Source organism: Thunnus albacares, chromosome 6 (genome assembly GCF_914725855.1).
Source record: "Thunnus albacares chromosome 6, fThuAlb1.1, whole genome shotgun sequence".
Classification (NCBI taxonomy): domain Eukaryota; kingdom Metazoa; phylum Chordata; class Actinopteri; order Scombriformes; family Scombridae; genus Thunnus; species Thunnus albacares.
Genome location: NC_058111.1, coordinates 12,164,153 through 12,182,682, shown reverse-complemented (window position 1 = coordinate 12,182,682; position 18,530 = coordinate 12,164,153). Strand labels below are relative to the sequence as shown.

Here is an 18,530-nt window from a genome sequence, read left to right as displayed (position 1 = left end):
AGTACACAGTTCGCAGTACTGAATTGGCTTTCTTAAAGTAACAAATGACTTATACTGTCTTGAGGCTCCATGCTGTTTTAATTTTGTTGGGCTCTTCGGCTATGTTTGATACAGTCAAACATCCTATACTCTTTGACCGTCTCAGATGTGTAATATGCTCCCTTATACTAGTTTGTGTCTCTTCTACAATATGGATTAGTTTCAGTTATGATCAATTATTTTTCATCTTCTGCTACTATTTGGAGTGGTGTGCCCCAAGGTTCTATTTTAGGTCCTATGTTATTTGCATTATACATGCTTCCACTGTGGTCTGTTCATAGAAAATACAGTATCTCTCATTGCTATGCTGACAACACACAGCTATATTCCCAGCTGAGCAAAAACCTAGAGAAAACCTAAAAAGTGAAATTATCTATTATCAAACAATGAAATAATCTCTTACAGCAAAATATTCTTAAATAAATCATTCATTCATTTTCAGCAAATCTGTCACTGTTTTGCACTCAGCCACTTAATATCAAAGATGATGAGTTCAAGAGAGCATAACATTTTATTTTTTTATGACATTGAGCATGAACAATGATTTTATGATCAATGCTCTCAAGGTTGTCCTGACTCCTCAGGAGTCCAGCACAGTAGAGAGAATTTGATCAGGGGTATATGTAGTATTGATCCAGTCCATTGTAAAGTTGGCCTCTGAAGTCACGATCTCTGGCAAAGGCACAAGGAAGTGCACAGATGCTCCCACAGCCAGAAGAGCAACAGCCACAAACATAGTGAGGCCTCGTCTGAGGATCAGCTGGGTAATGGAGAGACGGTCAGCCTTCACCTGTTGGACCACATGTCCACACTGTGTCTCTGTGTCCCCATTGTGGTGCTCGGTACTCACAGACATGTAGCCATCCCCTGACTTGGGAGACAGTATTACATTTCCTGTTACTTCATTTAGTTAATTCATATGGGAGAGCAGGCACTGTCAAATTATAGTTATTCGATATTTGGTATCTTTGACTTAAGTGTCCAATATAAATGAGTTAACAACAAGAAAACAAAGTAGAAAAGTCAATTGATAAAAATGTGGAACAAGCTACAAAAAAGGCATTTCTGTTGTTAGTGTTAAGTTTGACAGATCACTTACATTCCCATTAGTTGCTGTTTGACCAGCAGTGTTGGTACCCGCAGCGTCTGACAGGACAGCTGTGTTTAATAATGGCACATGTGTCTTCTTCTGAGCTCGTATCACAGCCTACAAACAAACAGATACAGAAACTCAACTGTCAGTGTCCTTCTTTATTCTACATGTAACACACAACTATCAAAAGCATGATCTATCTCAAATGCTGTAAAAATAAAACAAATTCTGTCCAGGCAGCCAAGGCCCTACAGGACCCTGATCATTAGGTTAGCTACTTGCATACCTCCTCTGTCATACTCTTCCAGTTCAGCTTGAAGATGACAATGATGTAGAAGGTGGACTGTAAAATTACACAAATGAGCAGTCCCAGCCAAAAACCTGTGGAGAAAAGGACAGATTATTCTGTCAAGGACACAGCAGGCTTTACTTATAATAATATGCTCTTCCTATGCAGCTATTACTTTGTCTTGAATGCCTCTGACAACAACAGAAAATGATCTCCTCAAGTAATCACCTATAATTCTCAGTTTTGCAACAAACATTAAAGTAACAATGAGTGAAAGTCCTATGCAGTAGTATCCAATGAAATTAGCCACAGCTGGTATCTTCTGTTTGCCCGTGCCCAAGAAGATGCCCATTGACACACACTAGGATGGAAAGAAGACACATGTCTAATTATCATGTGTTCTCACTTTATTGAATGATACAAATATATTTGCTTTGAACACAAGAACAGCTGGGGAGACTCACCACAAGACCATCAAAGAGCTGAAGGAAACAATAAGCACTCATCAAGTCAGAGACAAGGCCTATGATCTTCCTGAAATGAAGTTTTATAATTAAGATCCCGCAGGTATCACCTGTGCTCTAACAATCACATTAAGTATTACAGTTATTGAAATGAGCGTGCAGCTGTGGAGACTCACTCATCAGAGGTGAACAAGAAGCCAATCACTGCTTTAGTGAAGCCAAGCACAAGACCTTCAACAACACCAAAGGCACCTGGAAAAGAGGAGCTGTCAAACAAGGCATTAAAACATTAAATGCTGGTTTATTATTTATAAGCAACAACAGCTGAATATATTTCAAATTGACCTGCGAGAGAGAGGGATACTTTGCTGGTGAGGATCGCCCTGGCAGTGTCTCCTGCACCGAGAGCATTACCCACTCGGGCACACGCTGCAGCTTGAATACCAAGCGGGAACTATTGATTCATAATTTTGGAAAAAGTAAAAGTAATACAGCCAGGAATCATAAAGTAGGAACATTATAATGCAAAAGAGCGTTAAGAAACTAAACTACAACTATAAATTGTGAAAGGAGACTGAGATGTGTGTGAAGAAGAGTGAGAATGTGATGCTCTGACACACAGTCAATACACAATACCATGTAGGTTATGAATGACACCATCATCACAGCATGTTGGGCTGCAAGCTCATCTTCACTTAGCACTCCTGATCATTAGAGAAATAGAAAACATCACAGTCATGACTCAAAGTTTGTATCACATGCTTGTTGAATCAAATCGGTGAGCTTTGGGATAGGCATAAATAAAATAAAATTTCACTGTATATTGTAGATGGTTTACATCTATAAAATATATTCGAATTACCTGCAAAAAATCCCCCAAACTCATAAACCCACCACCCAAAACATGTCATCAGTGTGCTGGGAATAGCCAGTTTCATGAAGGAGCCCCACTCCTGCAATGATTCTACAGACCAGCCTGCAGGGGGAGAGAGACACTTAATTATGTCATCTGAAAAAGATGGAGGATGAACAGTGTATGTCTGCATGTAAGCAGAGAAGGATTACAAGTATCACATCCCTCACCTCCCCATGTTGTTACATGGAGCTTCTTCCACCAAATGTAAGCAAACAGAAAAGCACAGATGTAAATCTGAGACAGGGTATTGGCTGCTGCAGATCCACTGTAAGGCAGATGTATGCACACAAAACACATTCATATCAGTGTATGCCAGTTTTAGTAAAATGTACATTTTATACTGACATATGTGTGTTTACACATACCTAACCCCCAGACCCAGCCAGTGAAGAAATACATAGTTTGTCACCACATTTGCTATGTTTGCCATGGCAGCAGTATACATTTGTGGTAATATTATACCCTAAAAACAGAAACAGCAGAAGATGTGATGAGTACCACTTATGCCTTTCCCCTCAGAAATGTAATTACATTAATTAAGACAACATATTTTGATTCTCTGAAATAAGAGGCCAAATTATGTTTACAGGGCAGTTGCACACCTGGTTCTGCAGATAAGACACCTGCAGCTGATGCAGAAAAATTGCCTAAAAGACAAAAAATACAATAAAAAAAATCTCTTGATATTCATGGTTTGAGGGAAAGTATTAGTAGGTGAAAGATAAGTCACAACTCACAGGTACTGCTGGAAGGTATGCTGTAATATACAGCTGAGCTATTCTGAAATCAAAAAGACAAACATGCACTTGTCTGTTTAAGGTGATATACAGTACACTGCCACTCAAAACCTCAGTTATGGGAAGAAACTTTCACTGTACAATAGAAACTACTTTGTTGTTACCTGGACACCTCAGGGTCCTGACCCAGACACAACAGGATGGCCTGGGAGTTAATGAGCAGACCCCAGCAGGGCAAACAAAACAGCAGCAGGATGATGATGCCTCGCTGAAGGATCACTCCCACCCGCAGCAGGTTCTTACCACCAAATGTCTGCACAACAGCATAGTGACAATGTTAATAATTTTGTGAGAAAAAGTTGGCATTGAGGGTCAATGTGATGTATCATTGCGTCAGAAGATTTTATTTTCCAGACCTGAGACACCAAAGTATCACATGCCAGCCCCAGACCCAATCCTGTTGCTGCAGTGGTGACATTAATGGTCTGAAATTAATATGAAAAACATACTTGAACTGGTCCGATACACTTTAGGACTGTGATGTAAGAAATATTTCTATGACTCATAACAATAAATGTACCATATATTGATTAAATCATCAGGATTGTTGGAGAGTTGTAAAAGCTACCCAGGGAAGGTGAGTTCATAGTTGTGATATTTCATTTTCCCTCCACCAGCTCCCTTGAAATTATGTCTCCACCTCCACAACTCAGTGGAATATACAGATGACCACTTACAGCAGAAGCTAATCCATAGCCAGCCATCACTTCATTTCCCAGTCGCCCACAGAACATTGTAACCACAAATGGAAGCAGGTAATGAAGGATTCGAGAGAGCAGCTAGAAAGCAAAACATCCACAATGGTGTAGTTGGTACAACTAGTAGCTCACAGGTAATGCACTGTTAAATTTCAGTAAACACAATCTGCAGTTATAAATCATAGCCATCACACTACGGCTTAGCAAATGAGCTGTCACACTGTCATCACTTTGGCAGCTTGCAAACATTGTTCAGTCACTGTTTGAAACCTGCCAAACCCTGTTTTTGGTTGACTGATTCCTGCTTCTAAAACACAAAGTCCATTTTTTTTGTTGACAGTTTAAAAAATCTCTTGGGAAAATCGCTTTCATCATTCTTCCATTGTAAAAATGAGCTTATTATCAAAGACAACCTTGATCCTAGTACCCAATTTCTCATATATGTAGAAGGGAGGTAAACATGCCAAACCTTACCAGGGGCCCTGTCATCCTCAGGATGTGGTATAGTTCCTCTCTGTGGGCCAGTGGAACCCTGTGACGCACCCACCTGCAGCAGAAGAACTTGTCACTGGACCCCTCCATGTCTGCGGGACCAGAGGCTGATGCAGGTCTTTCCACTGAAGCGTCTGTCCCTTCAGTCATGTACATATCTTTGATGCTCTCCGGAACAGAATTCACCTCTGTTAGTATTTCAACACCTTTAAAGGTTACTAATTAATTCTCTTGAGGTTAGTTTCACAAATTGCATGTCAGGTTTAACACTGTGGTCAAAACATTGAGACAATTTCTCATGATGTAAACCAAATGAAACATAGCATTTTTAACATGGTGCAGATTTCATTTCATGAGTCACTCATGAATTCTGCTTTCCAGGTGGCCACTAGAAGTGCACATAGACTACATTTACAATTTCATTCCAAATTCAATTTTAGTTAAAATGTATTTTTGCATTCCATTTCATTCACTGAGTGAATGATTACATGGGCGTTATATATGATTACATGGGAGGCATACTAAATAACCATAACCTGCCCTCATTCTACCTCTGTGTACTTCTGTGGCTACCTCAGATATGATATGTGAACAGACAGAGGGTATGAAGTCATAATTATTTATGAACATCTCTTACATTTTAATGACTGTGAAGGTTTCCTTTGAAGAAGTGAACTCAGCCCAACCAGTCTCCGTCAATTCAGGCAGACATTCATTAAAGTGTTTGGGAATATGAAACATTAACATGTCATATGGTTCAGTGTCCTACTGGAGAGCAGTAAAGGTTAACCAGCCAGTGCTCTGGCAACATCCAAAATGAGATGCAGCCCTCTGCTGCTATCAGGCAGAAAACCCATTCAACTAACCATCTGTAGCGGAGTGATAGTGTATATCAGTGCAAGTATGCCTCCAGTTTAATGGATAGAAAACATATTCCCACATAAGACCTGCGGTGGTGCTTCAGATGCTTGAGAATAAATTTGTGCAGGAGTAAAATTACGCACTAATGTCTCTGTTGATTTAAAGATTTTCGTGCTGCTCCAAACATGATCTTTGGATTTTATCCACCATCACCTACAATGTAAATGCATTAATGACTGACTAATGGTCAGTATGAACAGGTGGAATTATTATTGCAAGAAAAACATGTGTCAGTGTTTATTTGGGCACCTGACTTTTGTTTTTGGGCAGACTTAAAAAATTGTGAACCTGTACTTTAACAAAACGATATGTTTCAGAGAATAACAACATGTGTGAATGATGGGTGTCATGCTTAGCACAGTTAGAAAGACCAAGACTCACAGTAGATCCACAGTCTTTACAGTTTTCTCCTAGATATTGCATGTTTCCTCCCATGAATAGTACAAAGACATGCAAATTAAATGTTACAGGTATTATGAATAACCCATAGCTATGCATGGGAGTTTTATCCTCCTAATAGACGATAAACTGCCCAAGGTTTCTCCCTGTCCTTCAGTAAGCTGAAGCAGGTAATGTGCATTTAAAAATAACAGTAAGAAATAAAACAATTATAATAATTAAGGTTTCCTAGCATGTCTGTATTAAAAAAATAAATCTCTTTGTGACTTTATGACAAAGAACACATGATGGTATTGCAAAAAACACACACTCTAAATTTAGGGTGTAATGCATAATGTGGCTGTAAAAATATTGTGAGACAGTGCAATAAAACATAATTTTATGCACATAAAATTGAGTGAGCTCATACACTGGGCCATGCATTATTCTTCTCACACTATATTTAGGAAACTATATTAAAAAGACAGATTTATTTTTAAGACACAGACCAGAAGGAAACGGAGGAGAAGTGGTTTGAAAACACCTTGTTTGAATGAAACTAGCTTTCTCTGATAACAGACAAGGGTGAGCAATACGTGACATTTCTGTTCATTCTGCATGTCCTCTTTCTTGTAGGCTTTCAGTTTCCGTTTGAGAGGCAATGAGCTCCCCTTAGTGTGACAACCCAAAGCCCTCTAGGCTTTATGTTGGCTAAATCAATCAGCCTGTTGGAATGAGTGCCACGGACACCATGTGTAGCACTGCCACTGATTTCTATCTGTCACTTGTTATTTTCCCCAACACTGCTCTTGCCTTTGTGTATGCTCAGTCCATCAGATGGCACCTCATATCACCGCTTCCCCTATCGCTCTGTGTTCTCGGTTTGTATCTTCCTCCATGCCTCCTTTCCCCTTTTTCTCTCTCTCTACTCAATCCTCAATAGATGGTTATGTAAGTACACACAACAAAGAGTTAGAAAAAGGGTTAGTTTTGTCTTTCTTTCAAAATGCTGCCTGAATGCTATGCAGTGTGACACAGTTAAAAAAAAAAATTGAAAGAATTAATAGAAATTAGTTGAGCACTTACAAAAGACAAGTAATTTGTCAGATACAGAATTACAGAATCAGTATTTTGGTGTCTGCTTCTGTTAAAAGAAAATGTGTCTGAAGAGTCATTTAAGATGATGGTGAAAACGCAAAGCAGGACATGGACCATGTACTGAAGTGATGTGTAGTCTTTTTATCAATCATCTTGCAGAACCTATGGCACTTAAAGATGCTATTGAAAATTGTAAAAGCCATTTTCAGTTCTTTATTTATGCATTTGTGTTTATTTGTGTTTACACCTCTGACCACCAGGCTTAGCATTCATCTTCTGAGATAAACAATAAATGTAATTACTGTAAGGAGGTCAATGTAATCTGGTTCAGATGCTGCTGTTTTGTGTGAGAAGCATTTTCAACCAACCCAACCTTTGTTTATTTCAATTTTGTGGTTTGTACTTTTACTTTATTTTAAGTGAAAAGGAAATAGATATGGTGAAATGTTGACTGGTGAGCTGTGCTGTACTGAACTGTATAATATAGCTGAGCTTTGTTGAAGACCATGTCATTACTAAATTTCACAGGAGCAGCTCTACATAGGAAAATCATCCCTAGAAATAGTTTTTAAATCAAATGATTTCTTGGCAAAATTCATTATATTAACATTAATTTTAAAATATAATTGTTGTTTCATTGATGCACATTCATTCATTGATTTGGTTGGAGGTTGTGCCATCATGCCCTGCGTATGCAAATCCATAGGGTAGAGGGATAGAAAAACCACAGCCTGCAGGACATGTATATACTGCTGACTTATACTCTGGGCACACTGTACACCTTCTGTCAATTTACAAAACTTTATAGTTATTTGGGTCATCTGCACAGAGGACAAAGTAATTTAGTATTATGTTAGATATCCATGATACTCCAGCTCCTTATCACTACAAAGTTTCACTGTCGAATACAAAAGATGCTTTATAAACTCAACCAACTAATTTCAAAGTTAAAAATTAATCTTCCAAGTTTCCAGGCTTCCAAGTTTATCTTGGCTGAACATTATTTGAGCAACAGTATCTCAATTTAATCCTTACTTCCTAAAAAAAAACAACCAAAAAAAGCTGCTTTCCTCTCCAGGTGGATGAAATGATCAAAACCCAAATCTTGCTTTCAGTGGAATGAATTATTCTATTGATGATACATATTTAAAAGAATTACACCCCTCAGGAGGCTCGTGCTGTTTATTCATTTGGTTCTCTTTCAATTATTCACTCTCATTTTGTCTTTCACAATACCTCAAGTAAAACAGATCTTGTGTTAATCAGCTACTAAGTTAAATAGAAGATGCCTCGATTCACCGCTGTGAATTTAAAATGAAGTGCAAACGCTGAAAAAACAAATCAGATAAAACATTGAATAATATTCTGTGTTAAAAAAGATTGGTTTAAGTTCTTTAAGTCACATAAACCCCCTAAACACAAGGAGCAGGAAAGGCCCTGAACCACCTTTTCCCAGAGCTGCCATTAAGTTCAGTTAAATATTGATGACTTTGGTTAATGATGGCAGTGAGACATGTCAGCTCTGCTATGAAGGGACACAGCCTTGGCCTCATATTTACTCTAGGTCAGACTATATACTCCTTGTCATTGACTGTCCTTGTCTCTGATAATAAATGTATTCTATTTGACTCCTGCATCCAGGCAACTTCTCCGATTCACAAACGAACAGTATGTTCCTGCATGTTTAATAACCAGTCTGCCTCAAAGATCCCATCTATTTTCTCTGATTTATATAATAGCCCTACTCAACCCTCTAACATTAATGATCTGGTCAATAATTTCAATAACCTGTGTTCCTTTGTGTTAGATGCCATTACAACTATTACGACCAGGTCAGCAGTAGCCACCAAATCATCTCCGTGGATAAATGATGCTATCTGTAGCTGTAAGCAGGACTGCAGGAGGGCTGAGTGCAGATGGAAAAAGACAAAACTCAATGTTCAGTTTCTACACTTGAAAGATTTTTTGACTTTCCTCAATCAAAAAATCAAGAATACAAGAACAGCTTACCTCTCAGACTTAATTGCTACTAATAAACACAATCCCTGGGCTCTAATTAGAACAATCAATCAGCTTATACAACCTGCTCCCACTGCCTCCATCCTCCGCTTCTAATCCATCTAGTAGTGTTTTAAATTTACTAACCCATTTTGCCCCCATTACCATGAACAAACTTATGAAGGCAATTTCTCATCTTTGCCTGCCTTCCTGTCATTTTGATATCTTACTCTCCAAACTCTTAAAAGGGTTATGGTTATGCCCCTGATCAATTTAAGACAGCTAGTGTCCAGCCCCTTCTAAAAAAATGGCCTTGATCCATCCATTCTGAGCAATTTTAGACCCATCTCAAAATTACTTTTCATTTCCAAAGTACTGCAAAAACTTGTCACTGAGCAGCTTCTTCAAGTTGATGAAGGGAATAATATCTTTGATAAATTTAAATCTGACTTTTGCCAGAAACACAGTACTGAAACTGCTTTGTTAAGAGTAAAGGATGACATCCTTGTGCAGGCTGATAGGGGGGAACACTCCATTTTGGTCTTACTTGACATGAGCATTGTCTTTGATACCACTGATCACTCCATCCTCATTAATCGACTAAATACATGCATTAGTATCTCAGGGAAAGCTCTAGAGACGTTTTCCATTCTCAATGAGTAACTGTGTGTCCTCATCCACTCCGCTGTTATATGGGGTGCCTCAGGGGTCAATCCTCAGTCCTACTACTTTCTCTCTGTATATGCCTCCCTTGGGCTGGATAACCAGTCGCTTTTGTATAGCCTATCATTGTTATGCGGACGACACTCAGCTATATTTTTCAGTAAAACCAGATGAGCTTGAGATTTTAGCAACCTAGACACTCTCCACAGCTGTTTAGCCAAGATAAAGGACTGGATTTATCTCAACTTTCTTCACCTAAATTCTGACAAAACTGAGCTTCTCATTATTGGCTCTGAAAATACTACAAATAGCATTTTTCAGTGAATTGGCCCACTTTCCTCCTATGTCAAAACCAACGCTAGGAATCTTTGCATTATATTTGACCCTAAATTGAAATTTGAACACCATGTCAACAAATTGGTTCAATCCTGGGTTTTTTTCAACTCAGGAACATTGCAAAAATCAGACCATTATTATCAGCTTCTGATTTAGAATGTATCATTCATGCCTTCATTTTTTTCCATCTCAACTACTGCGATGCCCTTTTCTCCTGCTGCCCTGGCACATCTTCAGCTCGTACAAAATGCAGCAGTCAGGCTATTAACAAGGACTGGCTGTGGATCTCACATCACTCCTATTTTAGCCTCTCTGCATTGGCTGCCAGTGGAGATCAGGATCAATTTTAAGATTCTTTTAATCACTTAGGTCATCCAACCAAAACCCTTTTGGCCATATCTTGTGCCAAACTAAAAACCAAAGGCGACTGCACTTTTGCTGCTCTGGCACCCAGGCTTTGGAACAATGTCCCCCCTCCCATTTGATGGGGGTAACTTCAAGGGTATGCTCTGGGTGGTGACTGGTTGCTGTATGCTTTCTGTGTTCATATGTGTGTTATGTGTTATATATATATATATTGTATGTGCTTTGTGTTTGTGTCCTCTTTTTCTTTCTGTACCAGTGTTGATATAAAGCTATTTGTAACCTGGTTAAAAAAGGTGCTATATACATATAGTTTTACTTACTTACTTACTTACTTACATAGCCTGTCACATCTGATGCCACTGTGAGCAGTGATATGTGGCTCAGGCATCTAACCCCCTCTTCCTCAGGGCATTTTAGATAATTGTTTTCTCAACAGATTGTTTCTTTTTTGTTTGTTTTTGTTTTTTGCTTTTTTAATCCCTGAAAGTATTCTAACATAGCGGGTTTCAAAATTCTTTATTATTTCTTGTGACCAGAACTGAATTCAGAGGCTGTGTGCAGGCTAACATAACAGGATTTTTTACGCATCCCTGCCACCAAGCCTCTAGCTAATACTGTGCAGAATAATTTTAAGACCTATTTTTAATCTTGCTGCAGTGCATCCTTAGGTCATTTCCTCGACTTTCACCAGACAGCTAAACTATTTATTGCAGTGGTACCCTGGCTGCAGACAACTGAGGTCAAAGAGCAATCTGGAACCATGGAAACAATAAACTATATTATTACTTTTACTATAACAAATCAGTAACTACTACACTAAAGCAATTTTAAAAGATTTAAAAACACAGATTTTTATATATTTTGATGTTGACAATAAACCTGGTATGAGCTCAACAGTAGAAGTGTTTTCATGCCAGCTTTCCAGAGGAGCAAAAGCTTATCTCTGTCTCTTCTTGCTCAGGAATGCGCTTTGGTTAAGAATCTGTGCTTGTTTTATTTACACTATCTGAGGATATTCCTGTTGTGCAGAAACCAGGCTGGCTCCAACAAATATCTCTCTCTGTATCTTTTCCTCTCTGTCTCTGGGCTGTTCTGGACTGTTGATCTATTCAGATTTGAATGCATTCTTCATCGCTGCCCTGGCATCCAGAAATCACCTACCAGATCACAGGACAAATTAAAGCTCGGTCTACTGTTTTGGAATAACAATAAGGCTGATTCAGTGGCGCTGCTGTTGAGCAGAGCTGGAGGTCATGGTAAGTGTTAAGTTGCTGCTAGGTAACAGACTTGTTTTGTATTGCAGAGCATAAACTACATGAAACAAGGTACGTGAGGATGACAGTTTCTGTCTTATGTAAGCATTATGTTGTACTGTTTGAACAGTGCTCCATATCCTACGTGTGTTATGTTAAATATGCTCATTAACATGAGCATATTAGCATAGTGTAGCATGTCTTGTGAGCAAAGTGTTATCAGTGATCCTCAGAATGCAGTATGTAGTACTAATGCTGACGAAGCCACTCAAGTGGTTTTAAACACATCATCTGAATCCTAAATCCCTGTATCAAAAGCAAACACTGATTCCCAATTTAAGCCCATCAGTATTTCTCTAGACAAGCCATGGGACCTGAAAAGGAGCCTCATATATTCAGAAGATGATGGCACTATAAAAGCAAGTATGACAATCATGCATGATCCACTGATCCACTGAGCATTAGCACTGACCTTATTAATTGATTAGTTTAAGTGTTTATTGACAGATAAACATTGTTAAATAAGGAGATGCAATGCAACAGATGTACTGTATAGAGTGTACAGTATATTCTGGATACTGCTAATTTGCAGCTCTGTCCTTGGTTAGGCTTTAAAATGCAGGTTAAAACAACTTAACAAACAAATAACAGATTCAGGATAAAAACAACATAACACATAATACAGACTGTGTATATGTGAATGCATGTGTGTGTAGTACATGATTGTGTATGTGACATAAACATGTTTTACAAAGTTTAAATTCTGATTCAGGCAATAAAGTGTTGGGTATCAGCCAAATGTGACTGATCAAATGTCACTGAAGTACAATTTCTTAATCTGTGTATAAAATATACTGTTTCTGCTCCCAGTTGTAACTTCTTTCACTCTAAACTAAACTAAACTTTTAGTGCCACAGTTATCCCTGGTACATAATATCACCATAGTTATCACCATGTGTCAAGTATTGAATCAGAGCCCTTTAGGGATCAGAATCGGGAAATGTTGAATCATTAGTGACAATGCAGTGATCCAAAAAACAAAGATCAATTGACAAATCAATCTCACCACGAGCTCCATTTAGTAGCTTTTTCTGGAGCTTTCGATTATATCACATGGTTTCCATCAGCAGGTTTGGGAGTTTGCCCAGCTGTGACAGAATTTAATTTTAATTTTTTTCTAAGCACTTTAAGGACCTTTTAAACTCCTGCTGCTGATGCAGATCATGCAATGTTCTGAAACTGATGTTCTGAACTTCAACCAAAAGATATTCTGGCCTCAGAGTCTGTTTTGTGAAGTGTGAGATATTTATTTGCCTTTGCTATCAACACAAATGACAAATAGTGAAAAAAAAAAAGCATTGGTTGAATAAAGCTATTTTTTTTTCATGTTTTCGTTCTCTGGCTCTCATTACTTGAGCACCTAGCTGATTAGTGAAGTAGCAGTATTGCACTCTTACTAAAGAGTCTCAAAGGAAAATTACCTTGATTCAAAATATTGATCAGCTGAAGTGACTTTGGGGAAAAAACAAATTACTAGAGAAAAAAGAAAGAAAGTGCATTTAAACTGTTTAAACATTTAAACAACAGCAAGAATAGAGACACAAATTAAGAGCACTGTGAGCCAGGAACGATTGCTAAGTTTTAATCATTTGAATCAAAGCTTTCATTATGGCTGACTTTGACTATCATTCACATGAATCATGAAGCTTGCAGTATAAGAAACCACGCAGCAGCCCTTCCTTTTGCAAGGGAGCAATTTATTGCTTGTTTTCCCAGACCCTATGTTACTAATGATGTTTAAATGTGGCTTAGAGGATCACAGCTCCAACTCATTATAGCAGTTGCCTGGGGTGAGATAAAACACTTTATACAGATCCAAGACAGAGGTCATTGTCCTCGTCACCTCCACTGGGATCAAAGTAATTCATCAATTTGACAAAATATGTTCTATTTTAAGGATCTGCTCAGTGATCTGTTAAATGGCACATTTCTAGAAAAATGTGGACGATTTAAACAGCTACATGCTCAACAGGTGAGTAATCTCCATTTTATTGACACTTCTGTGTTTTATATAATGATCTACCTCTAACTCAACCACTGCATACTTTTGACTGAGCAGCTAAAAGGTTGTTGTCATATTCTTACATTATAGTCACTACGTGGGTTTATAACAAATAAAAGCAGTTGACAAAATAATCTCACCACAAGGTCCATTTAGTAGCTGTTCTAGAATATTTGATCATATTGCATGATCTTCATCATCAGCAGATGGAGTTTGCTCAGTTCTCATGAAAGTCTATATGTTCATATTTTTACTTTTAATCACACTAGTGGTTGTGTCAGGATAGCAAATGTTGGTTTTTTGGTTGGTCTGACTGAAATATCTGAACAACAATAAATTTTGTACAGTCATTCATGGTTTCCAGACAATGAATCATACTGACTTTTTGTGATCCCCTGACTTTGTGTTGACATTTTGAGTAAAATGTCTCAACCATTATTGGATGGATCGCCATGAAATTGGGTACACACACTCATGTCCCCCTTTAGGATGAATTGTAATAACTTTGGTGATCCCTCGACTTAAACCAAATGTCAGTGCTTTGGTTTATGACCAAATACCTGCAAAACTGGCATTCCCATCAGCCTCTGCTGTACGTTGAGGTTAGTGCTAATCAGCATATGTCAGAATGCTAACACGCAAAACTAAGACAGTGAACATGGTTAACATTATACCTGCCAACATCAGCATGTTAACACTGTCATTGTGAGCATGTTAGCATGCTGACATTAGCATTTTGGTCAAAGCATCACTGAGCCTACATGTAGCCTCACAGAGCCAGCATGGCTGTGGACTAGTCTTGTTTCTGAACACTTTTAAGAACATCTCGTCTACTTGAGCATGAAAGTTCACTCTTGTCACTACAAACAGCAGTTGACCAAATTATCTAACCAATACTAATTAATATATTACAGTAGCCTAGATTTGTGCATGCCTGAAAATGATGTCTCTTTTTGTAGTCTGGTGTAGCACTGAGCCATGAATGGAGGATGTGTTTGATTTCCAGCATTCAGCGGTGGTTTGTAGCCTGTTGGCAACGCATAAGTGCTGCTATGATGATTCTGTGAGGCAGAATAAGGCCAGCTGTGGCTGCAACAGCACAGTCTCCCTAATGTCTATAATCTATCAGTGTGAAGTTAAACCAGCTGATTTATAGATCAGATGGTTTAGTAGGTGAATGAAAGAAAGGGAAAAAGGAAAGTTGGAATGAGATTTCTAGACTTCTTTGACTTTACGACCCAGTAAGCCATAAAAATATAAATAAGAGGATATCACAGTCAAGTCTGATGCCCTACAGTAAAAATCCTGTCCTTGAAGTAAAAAAAAAAAAAAGCTTATCACAGGTGATTCAGCTTCCGTCTCTGCAGATGAGGAGCATGTGGGTCAGAATAATAAGATGCTCCTAGAGCAAAACTAAATTCTTCAACTGTGAAATATCTTTATTTATGCAATGAAAGACGGACTGAGTCCAATAAACACAATAACATGTTCATCAACACAGGAGTTCTGTACAAAACAATTATCTTTGCAGGGAAAGCAGGTGTTGTTTCCTCATTGGTCAAAAGGCCATTGAAAAAATACTCATAAGACCACAAAAATAAAAACAAATAAACAATTTTAAAAAACAAAACAAACGGTCACACCATGTTATAAAGCTTACATTATAAGTCATAAGAAGTGTTAATAAATGGCAAATTAGATCATACCCAATAGTTAAATCATGATTTGGTGCTTGGATACTAATCATTTGGCAACATTAATTTGTATTTATTGACTGGTTAATCATATTTATTTGAAGACAACAATTGCATAACACTTCAATCTCTCAGTAAATACAGTAGATTTATACATTAAACAATATATCATGGTGTTCTCAGACTAAAATGAAACTGATATGTATTTATATGCTTTGTCAGTTTCCATTAATCCCAGTGAAGGAAGTAAAAGTAAGAGTACTTTTAGCATAAACTTTGAGAACTGAATCAGATTTTACTCAACATGTTGTGGTCGACTTCATGTCCACAAATTAATATTCACCACTTACTAACAAATAACTATTCTACTGTTGGTTAAGTGTACCACAAACAACTGATAGTCATAACTTGACAATATCAAATAATTAACATGCCCAGAACAATCACCATTTAACCATTAGATCATTATTATTTGCCATTTACTAACACTGTGGTAATGAAATACTGCCCAGCTTAAATAGTTCACTCTTCCAGTGCATCATCATGGCAGAAAAATATCACTACGTGTTATACAGACTGATGGAGTCACTTTGATTATTGTGTTTACACTGATGGGAATGATCATCTTGTTGCTTGGATAACAATGTTTCAGTATTAACAATCTAAATGCAGAACAAAAATCAAGTTAAGTATTTTAATATTGTTTTTACAATAGTATACAATTACCAAGGAATGCTAATTGGTGCACTGCAATTACAGGGGCGGCACTACAGGGAGTCATACATACTTGGTAGTAATCAAATAGCTAATTACTGGAACACCTATGGTGTACAGGAGGGGAAAGAAAAAGAGTTAAAGATAGCTCCCTCCTGGCTTGCATGCTCCACTCCTCTATGCAGGTTTTCAGTTAAATCAATACACCCTAAGAACTCATAAGCCCCTTTTCTTTCATAGCAGTTATAAAAACTTTGACTAAGTAATCCTTCGACACATTACTTCAATCCAAACCTATAAAAACACATGTTCAGTTTGAAAAGCCGGCAGTAGTTGAGCTGCAGTGAGAACACGCAGGTATATTAACATCAGCCTCGCTGTGTCCTCTGCTGTCTTCATGTTCACAGGAAATACAACTCCACAACAAACACCAAGACACTCACACGCACACGCACGCACACACACACACACACACACACACACATACAGTATCTAAAACATGTCAAAGCAAAATATCAACTATAAAATGCACTTTGTTGTGAAGAACAGTAAAACTCATATGCTTTGGTCAAACAAATAAAATAATTCTGTATCTCTACACAACATCAAATACGATTTAAGGCAAAAATTAACCGTTCAACAAGTCAAACAACAAAAGGTTCAAAAACATACATTGAAAATATTTCTATTTACAATATTTCCTCATAGAAAAATATGTTTGACTTGCACAGAGTTTTAACATGGCCACAGTAAGACTCAATTCAACCTCAAGTGCACAAGACGGCATCAGATTTCATCACAAATCTATTGGTTCCAGTGCAGCTGTAATAAATGGATGCAAGGGCACCCTAGTGGAATTTCAACTGGCATAGGGTCCAATGTACAATATCCTGCAAGCCACTGCAACTACCAAGCAACTAAGCTACCATTCCAATATTAATGAAACTGTCATTTCAATTATGTAGATAAACAAGTTCTGATTACATTTTACAACTGTGTCTATCAATCTGTAAACATTTATTTCAGTTGTATCAACACTGTCCTACAAACTATTTGTTTTTAATCCTCCAGTAGTCACAGTACCCAACAGGCAGCAACAGCACACAATCTGCAGGAAAAAACAAAATCTACAAATACAACAAAACACAAATGCAACTGAATCGAGAGCCACTGCAATGTACCTCGATAGTGCAAATGTGACCTCAGGGGTTGAGCCGTGCACACCACGGTGCAACAGTAGTTGTGGACCCAGTCTGAGGTGGCTGTCGTGAGGCGTGTTCTGCCTGACTGGCTGAGGAGAGGCAGAGGGAGGCGTAGCAAGCCAGCCACAATGTGAGGGAGACATCTAACAGTGGGAGTGAAATGGAGGGGCAGAAACCGGTGTTGGGCCAGGTCGGCTGATCGGGCTCCAGATTGCAGAGCTCGTGTATAGATTGAACCTAAATGTCACAGTGCTTCTGTGTCCAGAGGCCCACACTGGGATGATGATGTGTGTAGGGTATTTACAACGTTGGAGGTTTATCACAGGAGTCAGTCAACATGACCACCTGTCAGCACAGCCGTCTGTACAGGAGTGTGTGTGGTGCAGCATCTGGAAATCTGTTGCTCGGGCTGGGATAAAGTCTCAACAGGTCACTACACTGTCGCTACATTTTTATCCTTTGAAGCATGTGTGTATGTGTGTGTGTGTGCATGAATATGTGTGTATTTACTATGTGAAGTACATTCTTCTGATTTTACAATAGACACAATATGAGCTTGACACAGACATTTGCAAAAATCATTGGCATCCCCCGGCTTAAAATTTCAGGCACAAAGACTAAGGGGCATTATCCGCTGGGCAGGTCGTGAAAAAGGGCTGAACAGGTAAAGTGTAGAGGGCCAAGCAGGAGATAAAGGTGAGCTGTGAGGGACATCAGCTGAGGATCCGATGTGCATGTACAGTAGATAGAGGTGACACTGCAAATATGAGAGAGGAAAATGAATGAAGTCTACCACATTAGAGACAATGATAACACACTGATTAGTGTTTGTGTGTTCTGTATCAGCATATTTATTCCTACAAGCTCTCAGAATGACACAGATTCAGTCTCAATAATTGCATAGACAATATTTCCAACACTAGAAATTAGTGGGCTTCAAGCATCAGTACTTGTATAATCATAATCATGGTTGTCCTGGGGAGCTGCTGAAATAATAAAATTTTTCACTCAGGTCGCCACAGGAAAATGTACTTGTCAGCATCGAGAAAGATCACTC

At 38.3% G+C, this 18,530-nt stretch overlaps 2 protein-coding genes across 9 annotated transcripts in view; both read right to left on the bottom strand.

The window, feature by feature from the left end:
• Positions 1-238: 238 nt before the first annotated feature.
• LOC122984602 (multidrug and toxin extrusion protein 1-like) lies at positions 239-5,032 on the bottom strand. Of its 5 annotated transcripts, XR_006403927.1 has the most exons (18): positions 4,771-5,032; positions 4,276-4,377; positions 3,955-4,023; positions 3,703-3,851; positions 3,539-3,581; positions 3,404-3,448; positions 3,167-3,264; positions 2,969-3,066; positions 2,748-2,861; positions 2,522-2,589; positions 2,231-2,339; positions 2,062-2,137; positions 1,886-1,955; positions 1,650-1,782; positions 1,419-1,513; positions 1,139-1,246; positions 396-910; positions 239-346 (listed from the first exon to the last, which is right to left on the bottom strand). XR_006403927.1 is itself a non-coding variant. In XM_044355168.1 (17 exons), the coding sequence occupies exons 1-17, from the start codon at positions 4,942-4,944 to the stop codon at positions 620-622; spliced, it is 1,842 nt and encodes a 613-aa protein (XP_044211103.1). In that variant the 5' UTR covers positions 4,945-5,032; the 3' UTR covers positions 239-619. The 5 variants fall into 5 exon arrangements, 4 of the variants coding, with proteins under 4 accessions (XP_044211103.1, XP_044211104.1, XP_044211106.1 ...); XM_044355168.1 differs by having other exon boundaries at positions 239-910; XM_044355169.1 differs by having other exon boundaries at positions 239-910; positions 4,844-5,029.
• A 10,252-nt stretch (positions 5,033-15,284) lies between these two features.
• pitpnm3 (PITPNM family member 3) overlaps positions 15,285-18,530 on the bottom strand; it is a 100,449-nt gene continuing 97,203 nt past the window's right edge. For all 4 annotated transcript variants that reach the window (XM_044354625.1, XM_044354623.1, XM_044354626.1 and 1 more), the window contains exon 20: positions 15,285-18,230. The gene's annotated coding sequence lies outside the window, so the exon portion shown is untranslated. The remainder of the gene's footprint in view (positions 18,231-18,530) is intronic.